Source organism: Scomber scombrus, chromosome 2 (assembly GCF_963691925.1).
Source record: "Scomber scombrus chromosome 2, fScoSco1.1, whole genome shotgun sequence".
Taxonomy (NCBI): domain Eukaryota; kingdom Metazoa; phylum Chordata; class Actinopteri; order Scombriformes; family Scombridae; genus Scomber; species Scomber scombrus.
The window spans coordinates 23,140,078-23,159,457 of record NC_084971.1 but is presented as its reverse complement, the minus strand read 5'-3'; the positions used below and the strand labels follow the sequence as shown (position 1 = coordinate 23,159,457).

The following is a 19,380-nucleotide window of genomic DNA, read 5'->3' as shown; positions in this document are numbered from 1 at the left end:
ATAAGATAGCATCTTTCCCAGCCCTGATGATCAGCATGTTCGTTGGATAAGATGACATAGCACGACTGAGAGTATGTGAAAGTACACCAAACAGATCCTGTGAGGTTACTCGTGAACCAGTTCCCAAGAATTTTGCTTACAAATGAGATTACATGGTCTTTTGTTTCATAATACTGTATAATACCTCCTGATTTCATTTAGGTTTACATGTCTGGATAGCAGGCCAATACCTGTATGTTGAAAATAAAATGTAAATGACACTGCAACGGTTAGTCGGTTGATCAATTAGTCGATCAACAGAAAACCGAATGATCGTTTTAGTCATTTTTAAAGCAAAAAATGCTGAAAATTTGCTGGTTATAGCTTTTCAAATGTTAGGATTTTAAGCTTTTCTATGTCATACAAGATCATAAACTGAATATCTTTAAATTTTGTAGACAAAACAGTGAATCAACAATGAAAAAAAACATTATATTCCTACTGATCCTCACCAAGGTCGGATGAATCGCCTGAAATGCAAAGCAGGGACGATAGTGACACTGCTGCATATTCAGTGCAGGTTTTTCTTTTTTTTTGTGGTACTTTCATTAGTGGAGGACACTAACATAGACCACCTCTAAAAATAGACTAACCTTTTTATGTATGCTGTGCTCGTTTTTGTTCATTTTGCTAACAGCCTTCAACAAGTAAACACAGAAAGGCAGTTTTAATCTGGCAATGGAAATAAGGCAGAGTAAAAAGTAATATCTGATTCTATCAAGCATTTGTCATCACAGCAGATACGCGTTACATCTGCACTCCTGAACGTATGTGCCATGCATTAAATCTTGTATGAGTTGAAGTGTTGAGCATAATATCACCGTTTCAATCCATTATGGTGCTATATTCTACGACTGTTTGATGCCGTAAAGACCAATTTCATCATAGTCTTTTATTATTTCATTCTTATTGTGGCCTTTCTCATTAAAGCACGTTAACCTGCTGTAATGCGATTAAAGGTCAACACAACACTTCCTGTGTCATTTACAAAAAGCGTTCAGATACAGACGAAACATATAAGGATTCGAGTACCTTTGGTCCAAGAAGCTAGCGTTCCAGCAAGCCGTAGAGGAGAGTTGGATTATGATCTCACTGTGCACAAAAAACAGAAAACAGAGCAATTACAATGAAAAGATTTAGCTAAAAAACAAGTAGAGAGACCATTAAATCTTTAAATGAGTTTAAATAAAATATTTATATATAGACAAGTAAGAAAATTCAAATACGGCCATTAAAAGTAAGTATATACAACAAGAAAATAAATACTTTGAAATATACAATCAAATCAGTTTCAAATATTTGTCGTTGATTACTTACTTTTTGACACTAGAATCTGTGGTATACATCAGCTTTAACCTCCACGAATTTAATCTTTCATAATTAATTGGGGAAAGAGTTTTACTGATATTAATCACTCTGAAGTCTTCTGGGGGGGCTGAACTCTGCAGAGAGGAAGACGACAGACAAGCAATGTTACAAACATTATCAAGATTGTTTGTGCTGGCACTTCCACCGTATTTGGCACAGCTTGTGCATCTCTTTCCTCTATGAAGATAAAATAAACAAGCCACGCCTGAGCTCTAAATATTTCTGTTGTAGAGGATGAATGTGTGTTATGTCTTTATCAGTCGACATTCCTGGCAATTTGTTGCATATTTATACCAGACAATTGCTCCATATATCTTACAAGGTCAATACAAGAACTGGTGACAGGTGAGGTGTTAATGCCACCCTGTGGTGAAACACTGGAAGTGATGAACTGGAAAGCAGTAACACCTACAAAAAGAAAAACACCTACTGTATGTACTTCTATTTAAGCTGATTTATTTAGGTGCCCTTTTTAAAGCATACATCTTATTTTGCTTTAAAAGTGTTGAAATTAGGATTATATTATGGTTAGTGTTGATGGTTTACAATAGGAAACTAGTGTTGATGGTAAAGTTAGAGGACAGGAAATTAATAGATTAAACAGAGGATCCCGATAATCCCCCAGAAGATCAGCAGCACAAGGAAGTGTGTGTGGAGTAGTTTTTTTTATATCCTTTTCAGTCATGGTATAGGTGTCATTGCTGGATTTGTCTGTCTTATAATACAGTATATGTTATATAACTGCCTGTTTGTGCTTTTGATTTTCTGTCTGCATGAAACACTTATCCATGTTTTAGGTGATACAGTATGTATGAGGTAAAATTAAAAATAAAAGTAAAATTGCCTTAAAAAAATGTATTATGTGCCCGAACAACTGCAAAAACTGAGGGGAGAGATAAAAAATAAATGTGGAAAATGTGGAAAATATCATAAATATGGTAATAAGCTTCAAGTCACATACATACATACATACCTGCTCATTAGAGTACAATAAGAAACTATGATCTCCTCCACAGATGATTTTGGTCACTGTACATTGTTTAAATTCTGATAAAAAAGACAAATACAACACGTTAGCTTTTATAACAGTGAATCAAATGCTCACTTTAAGCACTTGATGCATCTGCCGTTCATCTGCTTTTGAATGCAGATGATGATCATGAACATGAGTATGTAATGATAGATGTTTACAGAGATTAAAGGCTGATCAATAAAAGATGCATCAAGTGACTGAGGACAATCTTAAAATATTAATTTAGTGAAATATTTTTATATATTGATACATATGATAGTCTGACTTGTACTTGTCTTATTTCCAATGTCATAAATAATGAATCTCTTAAATTATAAATTTCCCAAAACTGTTACTTCTACTTGTTGGAAAAAAAAGAATAAAAGGAAAACACATGAGAACTAATAAATGGAAAATGTTATTACTACTGGATTTCAAGCCACACATATCTGGTAACTGTAATAAAAATACTATTTATCACAGAGTGAGCAAAGAGTCTTCTGCTTACCTGTTTTATTTGAATTTCCAGTCAGGAAACTGGTCTTGGCAGGAGACGGGCTTCTGGCATCTCCCAGTACTCCTGTACCCAGCTGGCCATGGCTGTTACAACCAAATGCATACACCATACCAGAGGAAGGCACAAACGCCAACGTGTGCTGCCTGACAAAAAGGGAAAAAAAGAGTTAGGATGCAGAAGGACACAGTGAGTTACGCCTGTATAGTCTTAATTTAAGCCAATTAAATGATCCTGCAATTCATCGGTGACCTTTTAATGCTCAGCTTTTTTTGACTGTTTCAGAAATGTGTTCTCTACAGTAACACTGCTGCTGAGGCTGCAGTTAGTGGCAGTATTTCTTATATTCTCTCCCAATTATGTATATAAATGGAGGTGAATAAAACACTGAAAATACTATTCAAGTTAAACACAACCGCTAACTACAGCCTCAAAGCCTACTATTGAACTTAATCGACAACTTTTTGACACTCTAAATAAAGTTTAAGCTTCATAAACACATAATTTACTACATGATTATTGTATTCAGGTGCATCAGATTATACAGGTGTAGATTTACCTGCCACAGGTGATCTGGGACACCTCAGTGCCCATGAGCTCCAGCACTCGTCTGGGTAAAAGTTCATTATTGGTGGAGGCGTGCCCCAACTGACCCCACGAACCATCACCAAATGTGAACAAACCACCATCCTGCCAAAGAGACAATAAATATTATTGTTGCTATCTGAAACTGAAACTCTTAACATGAATTTGTAATTAAGAAATAGTTAAACTAAAGTGTAATTAAGGTTATTAATGCCCATGTATCAGGTCTTGGGTCAGGGTTATTTAGGCTTAAATAGACCAGCTGGGATATGTTTTACATGACATGCTCAATGCAACAAGAAGCAGGTCACTACAGTATATAAAAGAAATACTTAAATTATCCAACAGCTAACCGAAATTAATTATTTTAGCTTTGGTGGCATGCCATCAGAGCATGTGGATCTTTTAATGTATGCACTGGTGAGGGTTCAGCTATATCAATACCTTTGTGAGTGCTGCTGTATGTTCTTCTCCGCAGCTGATGTAAACAACTTTTTGAGATCTCAAAAATTTAATGTGGCAAGGGACAGCGCGATCTGTGAAAGGGAAACATAAACAAGGTCACACTGTTGTACACGGCTGCTAGTTTGATGCATCTACAAATGAAAGAGGAGACTTATGGGAACACTGGATTACACAGCGAGCAGTAGTCCAGTAACATGCCAAGTTTTTTTTTTAAAGAAGAAAAAAAAGGTTTTGCATGAAATGTTTTATACTATTCTCTGCCTCAACAAGGCCAACTATAACCATTTTCAAAACAATATACCAACTTCCTGTACTGCGGGTAAAACATTGGGCAAGTATGGTTTCATTGTTCCATCAGAGGCTTGTTTACTGTTTCCAGTTGTCAAACACCAATGTATTACTTAATTTCCTCTGCATGAACACGTAGTACGATAAGAAATATAAACACTTTATTTTCCAAGCAGTACTATGTGCAATGTTAATACTACATTATAATTAGCAACAAACACTATACTACACTGTACAGAGTTGGGAAGGTTATAAAGCAAGATTAGTCACTCATTTAAAAATGTATTCATTAGTTCATGTAGATTTTGGGAATATAAAATAAAGATATTTTATGAAAAAAGTAAAAAAAGTCTGGCATGGGCTTAATTGGTACTGTGATACCATTTAAGCTCATGTGTGCTCCAAATAAGTCCACGTCACGATTTATTTACAAAATATAAAAATATATTGATTTCAAAGAATTAAAAACAGCAATATGTATTCAGTAACATGTTAAATACTAAAAAATGAGGAAAAACCCTCCTGAGCAAAATCTTAAAGGTCTGACTTCAGATGTAACCCTCTTTGTAATCATCAACATTTTCAGAAGTAACTGTAATTTAGTTACACATTTTTCTCAGTAACTGTAACGGATTATAGTTACATTTATTTTGTAATTAAATTATTAAACGCTGTTACATGTAACTAGTTACTCCCCAACACTGACACTGTAATACATAATAACAAAATAACACACCACACTTCAAAAAAGTGTCCAGCATCTTTCTATCCAGCTGATTTTTTTTTTTACCTTGTTTATCATTGAGACCCAGCTGTCCCGCTCTGTTCTTTCCCCAACCGAACACAGCTCCCGACAAAGAAAGTGCAAAGCTGTGATCTCCTCCAGCTGTGATCTGTGCCAAAGGAATTCCCGCCAGAGACTTCAGTGGATGAGGGAACAGCTTGCTGGGCTCTCCTTTCCCCAGACCGAGCTGACCGCTAGTGTTCTGGCCCCACGTGAACAGCTGGCCATCTATGAGAGAGGAAAGCACAGAGGACACGGTTACCTCTAAGTCTCATATATAATTTCTGAAACACCTTTATCTACAGCCAACCCTCACCTAACTGTAAAACACCTAAACCTTCTCCTATCGCAATTAATCTTGAGTGGCACAATTTGTCCCTCTGGATTAATTTAAGATGTATTCTGACAGCAGATGTGAAATGTAATCAGTTTCGAATGGATGGAGGCACAATGGAGAGAGAGAGAGAGAGAGAGAGAGAGAGAGAGAGAGAGAGAGAGAGAGAGAGAGAGAGAGAGAGAGAGAGAGAGAGAGAGAGAGAGAGAGAGAGAGAGAGAAGAGAAGAGAGAGAGATGGGTATGACATGCAACCAAAGACGTTGCAGGTTTTGGCATGCACTGTAACCACTCAGCTACAGGGCACTCCATAGTAGTGTATTTTGAAGAGATTGTTCCTTTCACACCTCTAGAAAGTGCGATGCAGTGTTGATTCCCACACATGACTTGAGAGATGCGGTGGTCGCACAGCCTTTTGACCAACCTGGAGAAAAAACACAAGAAGTATTTAGTCATCGGGTCCAAAATCCTGTAAAGGTTTAAAGTAGCTCTTTGCATCTAAAAAGTCATTATGATAATTCTCTACATTTCACAGATATTTCTATGGAAACTTAACCAGTCATATTGTTATTATGGATCCCTAGTCTTCTCTTTTCTGTCTCTAATGCAACTATCTAACCTCCAACATTTTTAAAGTTATTTTCTTGTTGTGTTTCTCTCCTGTCAGACTCAATGCTTCAGTTCCTCACCTTGGGATTCGAACGGCCGCCTCTGCAGTCCCCAGACCGAGCTGGCCCCCTTCACCAGCTCCCCAGGCGAACACCTGGCCCTGCTCATTCACCGCCATAGAGTGGGCCCGACCACACGACACCATTGTTATCTTCTGAGTGTCCAGAGCTCCTACTAACTCTGCAGGGAGGAGAAAGAGCGTGTCAGACTATTGCAGAAGCAGCTGCATGAAACATAAATGATCAAAGTATGTAATGCTTTGGTTTTGGTGCTGTAAATGTGGCTAGATATCCATTTTCTGCTAGCGCTTAATCTTATTTTAGGATCTGACAACACAGTGAGCATTCATAATACCCTCATAAACCCAACCCATGTAAGGCATTTAACATCTGCAGTCTATCTCATCAACAATCTTTTCCGCAGCACAAAGGTAGATACATTCCCTTCAAATTACTAAGCAAGAAAACATGAAGGTATTGCATGTGATCACATAGTCACACCCAAGACTCAGACGTTAGGAATGAATAACACCATTAATATGCAGAAAAAGATCTGAGTCAACTTTGTTTTGAACTACACAGTAAAAGTGGGCTTGTCTCCACAGTCCACACAATACTCGATGTCACATATTAGGAAATGGAGAAATACAGTAGGAAGACGACATGTGCAGCGAACAATCAGACACTGTGCAGTTGGTGTTTAGTTAGTTTCCTGAGTGATTTCCTGCTATCAAACAGGTTCAAAATAAAGAGAGCACTGGGTCACACCACATGCTACAATAACAGCATTTAGAAAAATGAAATATGCACGATAAAGATGATGCTGTGCTTTATACTATGATTTCAAACCATTAACACTATTAGAAGTAAGCATACTTGATGAAAGTGTAACAGCCAAAACATTAAATAAACATGTGATGTGTAGTTTTCTGTCACCAAAGTTTTCTAACTATGCAAGAACTTTCTATTGAATAAGTTCATTTATTTGTTTGCCAGTTATTCTTGCATTTATTTGTTCTTGTTTCAGGTTCACACACAAATGCCTATATAGCACACACATCTGCTCACATGACACCAACACAGAGGCACCGCTGCCTGGAATCACTTTACAAGCTTTAACAGTGTTTCAAATCTAGAAATGGGTATGACGCTAGTTGTGCAATTTCATGCTCCCAATAAAAAACACCTAGAAATGGAGGCACATTGACCTGAATGTGTATTTATTTTGATAATAGTGACATTTTCTGTCTGTTCAGCCAAAATGATTTTGTGTTGCACATAAAACAAGTGAATAAAATACATGAAGTGTTGAATAAAGCTTGTGTTACCACCATGTTTTGGCTTTATCAACAAAGGTTACCAGTCATGTAAGTCAGGTCTAATCGAGCAACTATGAAAACAGACTAACTGGATTTGTTAAGACCTGCAGAAGACGTTTTACTGCACATAACATAAACTACTTTAGTTCTTCATAACCCTGGAAATGTTGGAGCCTCATGAGATATTCACACATGCGGGTGAGGCCTATCTCTTTTAGTTTTATGTCAGTTCTAATCATTTGGGAAGTTTAAGATATGAATAAAAAGGTTGAGAAATGAAGTCAATATAAATTATTTAACATAACACAAATGAGAGAGGGAATACATTCTCCACTTGTATTAGGTCAATGGTTCAAGCAATACTGATACAGCCTTTGTAAACACTTCATGTCATGTTCACCCTCATTCTCACACATGCTTTGTGAGAATGCAGTGTTTCAGGTTGGTGCAACAACCTACAATTTGTACTGATTAACCAAATAAGAGTGAGTCTGACATTCACAGTTGAGAGCTTACCTGGGGAAGTCCCTGGTTTGTCGTGGCCCAGCTGCCCACAGCTGTTAGAGCCACATGTGTACACACTGCCGTCATGCAGCAGGAACATTGAGTGTTGTCCTCCACACGCTACCTCTATTAGTCCCCTGCCACTGAACACCTGACAGCTCCTGGGCTCAAACATGGGGTTCCTCTCCACACCGATACCCAATTGTCCTTCTTTTGCATTACCCCAACACAGCATGTTGGCGAGGGATAGGGGATGAGCGGCGATCTGAAGAGGCAGAGACAGCGATGTCCAGGTGGGGGAAGACGGAAGTGTTCAGGCTTGAGAGCAGCCCCGCTTTCTCCTCTTCATGTAAATTCCCACCCTGAAAGACACAAGCAACAGACTGATTATGTCATCTTTCCTCATCGGGAATGCATAATGATGACCGAGCTCCATGTGTGAACTCTGACAACGTTTTAAGAAGATGAAAGACGGACGGGAACACGGGTGTGAGAATGATGTAAGCGCCATGACAGAGGAACAGGCAGTGTGTTTAAATAAACCCTGTTGGTGTAATCCCAGCTTAAGCAGCTCCAAGCGGACCGTCAATCCACTCGCAACGTGCATGAGTTAGCCACAGGTAATAAACAAATGGGGATAAAACAGAATTTAAAAAATAAATAAAAAACACCAACATGATATAAATCAGGAAACAGAGAGAGAAAAAGAGGTGCAAGCAGCATGGAGTCAACCACACAGGACCATCCCACACAGGAGTCACCTCAAAGTCATAAGAGGCTTTCAGACCAGGAGTTACAAAATGACTTTATGTCAAGCACTTCAGATATCTGGCCCTGATTTGACCTCTTTTCTGTCACGCTAATGTGGTCAACAGATGTAAGAAGTTTAAAGGGGAAAAAAATCACTATTTGGGTGAAGCTTTTAACAACTCATAGACATCTGAAATGTGACTTCGATGGCACACTGTTTCTTATTATGTTGTATTTTAAAAGCTTGTTAGATTATCTATTGTGTCAAATCTTCATCTGAAAAGTAGCTAAAGCTTTCAAGTAAATATGGTGGTGTAAAATGTACAATATTCCTCTCAGAAGTATGAAGCAGCATGAAATGGAAATACTCAAGTAAAGCACAAGTACCTTAAAATTAGGTGCAGTACATGAGGATATTAACTTATAACATATCAATAATATAGGTCGTAGCTTGCTATAACATCCACATCCTGGTTTAGAGATGTTAGGAACGTGTTTGAATGCAAGTTTATTATCTGTGGCAATTAATATTAGTAAACACTGCAGCAATAAAGAGTTTAATATGATACCCTGTCCCTGTGTTTATATGTGAAGTGTAAATGGTCCAGCCCTCCCTCACAGCTGAAAGGGCATTTAACGCTAGCTTGCTGCTGGGGGAGAAAGTGAAGGAGGATGAACATGATAAAACACAGTCTGCAGCCGTATAACTAAATATCTCCACTGACATTATAAACTTGTAAAACAGTTTAGTGTCAGAAACATTAAACGTCTTGTCGACCCACATAAGCAACCATAGTTAATAGTTAAGCTACCTAACGCTAACCTTTAGCGAGCTACAACAACGCTGACTGTCAGTCTTATGGAGGAGAAAAACATATTAAATGCACTGGTTAACCGACACCTTAAATGTGAGTGAAACATAAATGTAATATATGTAGCTTGTCCAAAAATAAGACGGGGTGTTACCTGAATGGATGCATCATGATATTTGGGCGTTTGGTTCCAGTTAAGCTCGGAAAACAAACCAGGAAGTGTCACTGCTGGCTACGTCACTCAACGTCACACAAAGAAACGCTACGATTGGCCCGCAGAACTGGAAGTGCAGGTGTTACGGCAAATTCTGTGACCCGTCAGATTGTGAGTCATTTTGTTTTGGAATCATAACTTGCTCTTATTTACGTATCTGTTTTATATGTATATGACCTGTTATGAAAAAAATGGGGCCTCCATATTGTAAAAAAAGGAAAAAAATTAGGATTTCTCATTTTGAAAGCTGCAAAGAAAAAGAAAAAGACTGATGCTGACGTTACTATGTTAATCCCAGGAACATTGAACATGTGTAGGCTATATAATCTCAGGAATTTCTACATTTTGCATATTTATATAGATTTATTGACACAGAAATTGTTAACTGTATACAGTATTTTATTTTATTTATTTGATCACTTTCACCCTTACACTGCTACTTTATTTTCCACTATATACTGCTGTGTCAATTTGAATTTCTCCCATGGGGGATCAATAAAGATACATTTTGTCTCTTATCTTATCTTATCTTATCTTTTGATAATTGTGACCTGTCTGAAGAGCGTGTTAACACATCCTTCTTGAAATATGCAGATTAGATGCTACAATGGCGTATTGCTGACCTATACTGTTTCTTATTGATGCTCCTTCTGAATGAATTATTTATATTTTGTTATATACTCCAATAATGTGCAAATTTTCCAGCCGTTTCTCCAGCTGCTCCCAGGTCTTTAAAATATTCCCTTATTATTTTATTAGTCTCACAGTGGATACATTTACATTATTGCAGCAACAAAGTGGATAGAAAGAAAAACAGAAAGAGCAGCAATAGAAAGAATAAAGAAGAATAAATAAGTGCACAAGCGATAAAAAGATAGTAGTAAAAAATATAGTAAAAAAACATTGTAACATTATGTACAAGAGTAATATTGGTGGTGAGTGATAAGATACCTGAGTTTTTTTATTGTTATTGCACAGATTTTAAAGTGAAAAAAAAAATATTGCACGGTTGAACTGAGTAATAGTGTACAAAAAATACTGGTATTGCATAGTCATGTACATTAGAAAGTTCAGGTGTGAAATTGTCCAGGTCAGGGTTGTGTGAGGTTTATTGGGAGCAGTGCTGGTTTTACAGTCAGACAGCTGCAGGGATGAAGGACCTTCGATATCGCTCCTTTACACACTGTCGCTGAAGGAGCTGAATGACTTAAAAGAAACATATTAAAAACATATTAGGGTTCGTTTTCACCATGCTTGTACAACATTAGCCATTGTTGAACCTAATTGCTGATCCCAGGTGTAAGGTCAATTGGCACACACCGATTTTAGTGTTCTGTATGCAGGTTAATACAGTGATAAAAGTGGATTCTTTAATTTAATATCTTCACAAATATAATAAGGGGGCAAGATTTTACATTGTTTTTTAAATCATTTGTAAGTATCAATGTCAGTCAGGACACAGGACAGCTGTAGTTATTCTGTACTCTGCAAGCAAAGGATTAGGCCTAAAAGATGATCGGGTTAAATATTCCTGCCTCCCATGAGTTATGTAATACAAATCTAAACATTATATTATATCATATCACGTGTCGTAGAGGAAGTAGGAGGTGTATGAGCCCCAGGAGGAGTAGAGGAGTGTTCATGGAGGGCAGTGCATCGAGGAAATTCACTGAAATGGTAATACAGGCTGCTAATCAATGATGGGTGCGCACAGCTGTCATTCATCATTCAGTCGACCAATCATGTATGTGGGGCGTCAAACGGAGGCGTAGACGTTCCTAGCACGCTAATTGGCTGATTGGTTCAGTGACGACACGGGGGCCCTGTTTGATAACATTGGAGACACGGAGCAGAGACGAGGGCGGTTTAATTCAGTCATTAGCTGCTTGTTCTCAAGTAGCCCGAAGAGGATTACATCACACATCAGTAAATCTAAAACATCAACGGTATGGGGTTTTATCAATACACTCAACTGAAGGGTGAAGGGGTTTTCTCCTTGGTGTCGGACAAACTGCGAAATCGTAGCTAAGTCTAGCCACCTAGCTAGCTAAAGATCGCTAGCGTTATGTAGCTAGTAAGGTAATGCTAACACCTTCGAGACCAAAACTAACGCGAGTCTGCTGTTTGTCTTAATCTCTACAATGACTGCATGTTACGTACCGCTTTTAAAGTGTTCTGACTGAAATGGGTTCACCTCGTGTGATATTTTTGGTGTTTATACCCACTGCATACCTGTCATATTATTAGCACAAGCAGCTAGTTTTACGACTGTCAAGAGTTGCATCATTCATGTAAGGTTGTTTTTTTTGTTAATATTTCCCGATGCTGGTAAAATGTATATTAATTTGTAATAATTGCAATTACAACAGTTCTAAAATTTCAGTCAACACTTTAAAAAAAATCCTTATTACAAACCTAACGTATATACTGTTGGAGACTCTTGAATGCATAATATTGCACATATTAACTACCTATTAATTATTTCTATTGCTATTTACTATTTTGGCTTTTTATTGCACTTTATTTCAGTGTAGCACTGTTTGTTTCTAACTGCTGCTGCCTTATTGTCTTTTAAGGGTTCATATGTGTTTCTTAGGTATGATTAATTATTCAACACTTAATTTTCCATTGTTACTAACTTAATATATGAAATAAGATCAAGTTTACACGGTAAAGTTAAGGATTGTCACATTAATCGTAATTGGTTACATTTGATTAAATGTTGGTCAGTTTTTGAATATGTAATCATCGTGTTCGGTATTGATTGATATGCTGATTATTTTCTCCATTAATAGTTTTTTTAAATGTCAGTTTTGCACGGCCAAAACCCAAAGATAACCCTTTTGATATTATATATGTAAAAGAAAAGCCTCATATTTGATAAGTTGGATCTAACAAATATTTAGCATGTTGATAAATTAAGTAATCAAGTATAAAAGTTGCCAATTAATCCTCTACTAATTGTTTCTACTTAAGATTTAACATGAGGTATTGTACAACAGTTTCTTGGCACCTTTCAAACCATTCACTTAATTTCAACACTGTTTTAAGCGCCTTAAGTTAACCTTGGGTTAAGTATTTGCAGTTATTATAAACCTGTTTGACTACTGGGATAAAAGGAATCCAAAACATTCAGTAATCATTACCTTTTGACCTTTAACCTGAATAACACGGGTCGACGGCAACTAGGGATGGGGTTATATAGCATTTTACTCTTTTTTCAGATTCCTTATTGAATTTTGTTAAGTTTACCGTTCAACATGTGGAAGGTAAAGTATGAAAGCTCAAAGATGTTTAATCACCTTTTGTTTGCTGAAAAGGCAGAGACACTACAGATTTTAGCAGCTGCCAAATTTATGTTCTGATAAATATTGGTACCAACAACGTGCAAATTAGATGAGCAGCATAATATATGAAATTTTGATTAAATGTATGTGAACAGCTGTGGTTACTGTACTTCTAGAGCTAATTTCTCCAAATACTGAAGGTCCTGATTAAGAACTATTAAATTGATCATATTAAAATCTTGAAATAAATCAAAGTTTAAGATTTTATTTGTCATTCAGATTATACACTATACATACATATATATATATATATCTTAAAATGATGTGATAAACTAGTTGGATCAGTTGTTTTGAGATGAGTCGCCACTGTCTTTTCACTCACAGTCAAGCTTTGGGCTCACTCGCTTTGACACCAGCTACAAAGCGCACATTACCCAGAGAACAGCCAGATCTTCATCCATTACGCAGTTAATGTTAATTATAGCTGATCTAATCTGCTCTGCGATATGATGTGTTTCATATTAACCGGAGACAGCAACAGTCAGCTGGAAATGAGAAGCCTGCAGCCTAAATATTCGTAATCTCTTTGAGATTAAAGTCTTGATAAGAGGTAAGTAGCATCTGAGCTCATGTTTTGTAAAGTCTGTATCTAACTGAGTTGTTGTTGTTTTTTCTCCAGTTTTTGGACAGCACATCCCCTCCGCGTCTGCATCCAGTGCTTCTTCAGTGTTCGTGCTGTCGGGGTGATGTCAGCAGCCTGTCTTGCGCGTCTGGGAAGGTGCGGTGTGCCCCATGCAGGTCGCAGTGGGCTCTTACAAATGGCCCTAGTCGCACTCCCATTCCAGCAAGACAGCCACCTCCAGTTCACAATCTCCCGGAGACATCTTTACTGCCCTTCAGGAAAAAAACACAGCAACACACGCTTCGATCCCGACAGCAGTGGCCGCCCCACTACTTGGGATTCATTTGGTATTTGGGACAATCGTATCGATGAGCCCATCCTGCTGCCTTCTAGTATCCGCTACGGTAAACCCATTCCCAAGGTTAGCCTATCTAGGGTTGGCTGTGCCTCGCTCATTGGTCAACGCAAGGAGAACGAAGACCGCTTCCAGGTCTCCCAAATGACTGATAACATCCTCTACTTTGCTGTGTTTGATGGGCATGGTGGGCCAGACGCTGCCGACTTCTGTGACAAATACATGGAAAAATTCATCAAGTAAGGGAATTGTTACAATCATTACAAAATAGGAGATGATATCAAGAAGGAAAATGTGACTTTTATAGTTGATATTCTGATGATTGTAGTTCTTGGTTGTTGTTTCAGGGACCTTGTGACAAAGGAGGACAATCTGGAAGTAGTTTTAACAAAAGCCTTCCTTGAAGTAGACAAAGCTCTTGTCAGGCACTTACACTTCTCTCCAAATGGTACGTTCTTACATGTTACATGTATGTAAATATTCTGTGTATATTTACACATATATGTATGTAATGCCACTTTTTTTTTACTCTCCTTTTGAATCTTAACTGACTTATCTTACCTAGACTTTGAAGCCTTGGATTTCCCAACTGACATGACCCGAGCACATTTGGTCAGAGGTCTGTCATTTAATCCAAAGTTATTAAATGATTGATTAACAATAAAACAGCCACAAGTCACAGGACAGACACTAGTGCCTCACTGCCTCTAAACATACAGACGGGCAACAAATTAAGGGAAAAACCTGGATACATGTATGAATAAACATAACAAAATTAGGCTGCTTTAAAGGTTTCATGTGTATAAAAATGATGTAGCTCACGTGCTGTGTAGTCAGCAGGTCTGAACCCAGTTGAACACCTATAGGAGATGTTGGACTGGTGCATTAGACATCGATCTTCACCACCATTATCAAAATACCAAATGAGAGAATATCTCAGAAGTATGGTGTTCATTTCTCTAGTAGAGCTCCAGAGATGTGTTGAGTCTGTGTTAATATTGAAGTTCTGGAGACTTATGGTAGCCCAACACCTTCATAAGACACTTTATGTTGGTTTTTCCTTTTATTTGTCACCCAATGCTTGATATTTTCTCATACAGCAGAGTGTACTACTTACCACAAGCATATAAATTAATGTTAGGGTTAATCTGAGCATCACTCAAAGAATACATGAAAAATTGTTTACTCAACAAATCATGTGATCTGCAGGTTTTCCCTAGTCATATAGCAACCTTTCAAATGATTAGACTTTCCTCAGCTGACATTAAGTCTGATTAAAGTATCTGTTCATATGAAAGTTAGTATACCTGTTATGTGGCCCTTCATCGGCCACGCTGTGTGAAATGTCCCAATATGCCTGTGTGTGTGTGTGTGCATGTTATCTACGGCAGCTGCTGACCCAGCTAAGAGCTGGAGGCCCTTGGCACCAATGTGGATGACGAGAGGCTAGATATTGAAGGAGAGTCCAGCGGGTCCTAAAACCTGGACTACTGGAAGGTTCCCTATCTTTCTCTCATTCTGCACTCTCTCTCATTCTCTTTCTCTTCTTTCTACTCTCACCAAGTGTATGCAAAGCTTCCTGTGAGACAGTGCTTCAGTTTGAGAAGTTGTATAAGTGTGTGTTGTCAGTGACAGAGTGAGTCCATGTGATGCAGCATGTTTAAAATGTAGAGTAGACTTTTTTTAAAATTTTAAAATCTCCAGTTATATCTTCAGAGTGAGAAATGTTGAATGCAGGCTTATGAATTTCAGAAGATAAATCAACATGGTGATATTTAATGCTAGTTTATTAAAAACCATTGCAGTTAGATATCCACTCATAAAGTTGGCTGGAAAAATGTTTTACAGTATGTGAAAGTAACACCTTACTGTTGCCGACATTAATGAGAATTGTTTTTGAATATCTTTATTAAATACAAAGTAATTCAGTTTGATATAACTTTCCCAATTTCAGATATGTTTTAGTTTTTTTTACATTTGTAACTTCAGAGAAATGAATGCAAAACATAAATAAAGCAAATAACCCTCCTCAGGGAGTGTTAAGGAAGTTTTCTTTTTTAGATGAGTTTATGTGTTACTAACATCAAGGTCAATACTGGACACTGATAAGTTTTGTGTCAGTTACCATTTATCATTTTTAGTTTGAGCCATACACTGAACGCTGCTGTAGCATTTGCTCTGGACCTCAACTCTGCTGAAACAGTTCGACCTGCATGTGTGACTGCCTCCTCTGTCGTTTACTGTGTATTCTCTAGTCACTATAAATCGGCTATATGACTTCCCACCCATGTGTTCATGTTTTATTGTGTGATGGATGTGAGAATGTGAGATACACACCATGTGATTGTTGTGAACAGTGACTTCTTTGTGTGGACCATAACGGTGTGTTCCTCCTCTAATGTTTCTTTTTATGTCTCTGTAGCACCCGGGATGAACGCAGGAAGCACCGCCACTGTGGCGCTTTTGAGGGACGGCATTGAGCTGGTGGTGGGCAGTGTGGGCGACAGCCGCGCCATGCTGTGTCGCAAGGGCAAGGCCTATAAACTCACTGTCGACCACACTCCTGAGAGGAAAGACGAGAAAGAGAGGTACATGAAATATGAAACATAACGGGTATTTATCAGTGAAACATGTCACACTTATTTGTTACTCATCATACACAATATCAGTCAAAAGTTTGCACACACCTTCCCATTCGCTTTAATGAGAAAGTGTTGCACCTATTAGAGCAACTTAGACCCTTATCATTTCCATTAGCTCATGGATTTTGTTGACCTCATGAGGTCAGGCATCAGGCAGAAAAAATGAAAACATGAGCATGGAAGTGATTTTTTCCAAATGAAACTTCCAGAGTTCAATTAACCTCATATCATATTAGAACATTAACATGTAGGGATTAAAAGGACCATTTGGGAAGTAGTATTTAGTCTTTAAATCTTAAGTATTGCTCAAGATAGCTTTTATGTAAATTTACGTTTATTAACATCTAGTGACTTTACCTGGCACCAAACTAGGTCAAGCCTTTTGTACTGAACCCATACAGATAACACCTGGGTCTGACTGTGTCTTTGAAAGATGACCAGAGTAGGATAAAGGAGAATAACCCAGCAAATCAGGATTTTTCTTTAGCTTCAGAATCTCATTACAGCTTCAAAACACATTTAAGTTATTATAGGCACTGATGGTAGTTGCAATAATTAGCTTTAGAGGGATATTATTACTATAATTGTAAAAAGAACGTTTTGTTTACGTCTCTGCCCCTTTCACATTTGCAACAAGGATAAAGAAAAGTGGGGGTTTCATTACCTGGAATAGTCTGGGACAACCAAATGTCAATGGCAGGTTAGCCATGACGCGCAGCATCGGAGACTTTGACTTGAAGAACATGGGCGTCATTGCCGAGCCTGAGACCAAGAGAATAACGGTAGGTTCATAAAAATCTATATTATAAGTCAACTGGGCTGATTCATAATTCAAATTTCTAGCCTAAATAATGTATTAAATGTGTGCACAGTAGCATTTTGTATTTAACAAACATATAATCTCTTTTTCTTTTCTTTTTTTTAATGAACCAGTCCATATTTATTTTTACCCATATCTGTATGTATGTGATGATTTGAATATTTTACGGTAAATATTTAGTTGATCTCTAGATGAACACATTTTCACATATGCTTCAAATTCTTAACATCTCTATAAAGACACTATATAATAAAGTATGACCTCTTTCAAAGTTTGGTTGAAATTCTTATCATACATCTTACAAATATCAGTAACAATCCAGTGCTACTTGGTGTAAAATGGCTTTTTAAAAAGTTTATAAATGTTGTTCAATATTGTTTTTCCTTTTCTTTAGTTGAGCCACGTCCATGATTCCTTCCTGGCACTGACTACAGACGGCATCAACTTCATTATGAACAGCCAGGAGATCTGCGATGTCATCAACCAGTGTCACGATCCCAAAGAGGCAGCACAGAGGATATCGGACCAGGTGGGGATTTAACACTTCGGATACACCCATAATGAAACTCCACAATGTATATAAATGTGTCTTCTATATGATGAACTTTGAGTATATTTTAATATTTCAGAGAATTCCTAATGGTTGTCTTGTGTTTGGAAATTAAACTAACTGTGCACACATTGAGAAAGCATTGAAAATTAGCATCAGCTTCATTTGATGTTTAAAGTTCTAGTATCAATGTCATTTTTTGATTGCCTCTGCCCTGTAGCATTCAGTATGTGCCGATTATTCCTCTTATATTACCTCTAATTTGTTGCTCTACATCGGATTTTGAGAGGAAAGTTATTGTCAGGAAAAAATCAATTGTATTACATTACAGTGCCTCAGAGGGTTCATGTGTTGTGTTGCCATTTTTTTTTTTTAAGCGTAAACATTCAAATGTAGATCGATGAATGTTGATCCACAAATTCAGCTCACAAATTTGACTCCGCGTAAGCTAAAAGCGCACCTTTACACACTTGTTCATGTTTTTTTGGATCTCTTCTCTCTCTCAGGCTCTTCAGTACGGCGCAGAAGACAATAGCACAATCATCGTGATACCCTTCGGTGCGTGGGGAAAGCATAAAAGTTCAGTTCAGTTCTCCTTCAGCCGAAGTGTCGTGTCCAGCGGGCGCTGGGCGTAGACGGCAGGATGTTGTATGAAAAGGTGTGGTCTGTGGACCTTATCAATGTGTGCAATACAATCGAACAATGGTGTCCTTGTGAAAACATTATAAAGGGTGGGGTTTGCCCAAACAATAATACCAGAGGGTTACAAGACGTTACTTAGAGTAGCATGATATTTATTTGCATCTGAAATAAGTAGCGGTAAATTCATGATGTGCACTAAAAGCCTTGTAAGCCTCGTAGGTGCTAAAAGCTGAGAAGTTTCTGAATGTCAGGCAGAAATTCATAACGCGAGCCGTCACTTAGCAAACATGTAGCATGCTCTATATGGGCTAAGATTTTAAGACTACTGCTCTCAACTGTCTGCCATTCAGATGTTTTCTTTGATCTATTTAATAGTTCATAACACCCAAATTTGCACTTGTTTTAATTTCAAGGTGAAATTTACTTTTTCAAAAACATTTTACCAATTCTTAAATAATCCAATATAGCAGTCTTAAATTTTGGACAGTTTTTCAGTGTTAACATTTGGACTAAAGATTAAACTGCACTAATTGAACTCTTGAGAATACAAAATTTACTTTAATATACTTTGAACCTCATGACTTTTTAACTATTTGGAAAACAAGTGTCATGAGCAAAAATAAGTCATTAATGTTTCCTTTTTTATCTTGAAGATCAAATGATCTAAATTAGAATTTTTTTGGCCCATACTTAGCTCATGAAACTATAGCTCTTCTAAACGTATCTCCATTTATAAGGCTTTCCCAATTAATTTCCCAACACTTATTTTCTTTGTACTTATAAATGTACTAAAGGGCCACTGAAAAG

General features: G+C 37.5%; 2 protein-coding genes across 2 annotated transcripts in view; one reads left to right on the top strand and one right to left on the bottom strand.

Moving 5' to 3' along the window:
- The window catches only part of herc3 (HECT and RLD domain containing E3 ubiquitin protein ligase 3), a 30,984-nt gene extending 21,312 nt beyond the window's left edge, over window positions 1-9,672 (bottom strand). Inside the window, exons 1-11 of the mRNA XM_062431975.1 lie at window positions 9,596-9,672; window positions 7,892-8,241; window positions 6,078-6,237; window positions 5,736-5,812; window positions 5,062-5,283; window positions 3,963-4,054; window positions 3,493-3,623; window positions 2,928-3,079; window positions 2,381-2,454; window positions 1,357-1,481; window positions 1,072-1,131 (exon numbers count right to left, since the gene is read on the bottom strand). Coding sequence (XP_062287959.1) covers window positions 1,072-1,131; window positions 1,357-1,481; window positions 2,381-2,454; window positions 2,928-3,079; window positions 3,493-3,623; window positions 3,963-4,054; window positions 5,062-5,283; window positions 5,736-5,812; window positions 6,078-6,237; window positions 7,892-8,114 — 1,316 coding nt within the window. The 5' untranslated portion in view covers window positions 8,115-8,241; window positions 9,596-9,672. The remainder of the gene's footprint in view (window positions 1-1,071; window positions 1,132-1,356; window positions 1,482-2,380; window positions 2,455-2,927; window positions 3,080-3,492; window positions 3,624-3,962; window positions 4,055-5,061; window positions 5,284-5,735; window positions 5,813-6,077; window positions 6,238-7,891; window positions 8,242-9,595) is intronic.
- A 1,804-nt stretch (window positions 9,673-11,476) lies between these two features.
- Window positions 11,477-19,091, top strand: ppm1kb (protein phosphatase, Mg2+/Mn2+ dependent 1Kb). The gene is made up of 7 exons (XM_062431934.1): window positions 11,477-11,601; window positions 13,622-14,158; window positions 14,267-14,367; window positions 16,342-16,507; window positions 17,199-17,343; window positions 17,776-17,910; window positions 18,438-19,091. The coding sequence occupies exons 2-7, from the start codon at window positions 13,689-13,691 to the stop codon at window positions 18,564-18,566; spliced, it is 1,146 nt and encodes a 381-aa protein (XP_062287918.1). The 5' UTR covers window positions 11,477-11,601; window positions 13,622-13,688; the 3' UTR covers window positions 18,567-19,091.
- The last annotated feature ends 289 nt before the right edge of the window (window positions 19,092-19,380 follow it).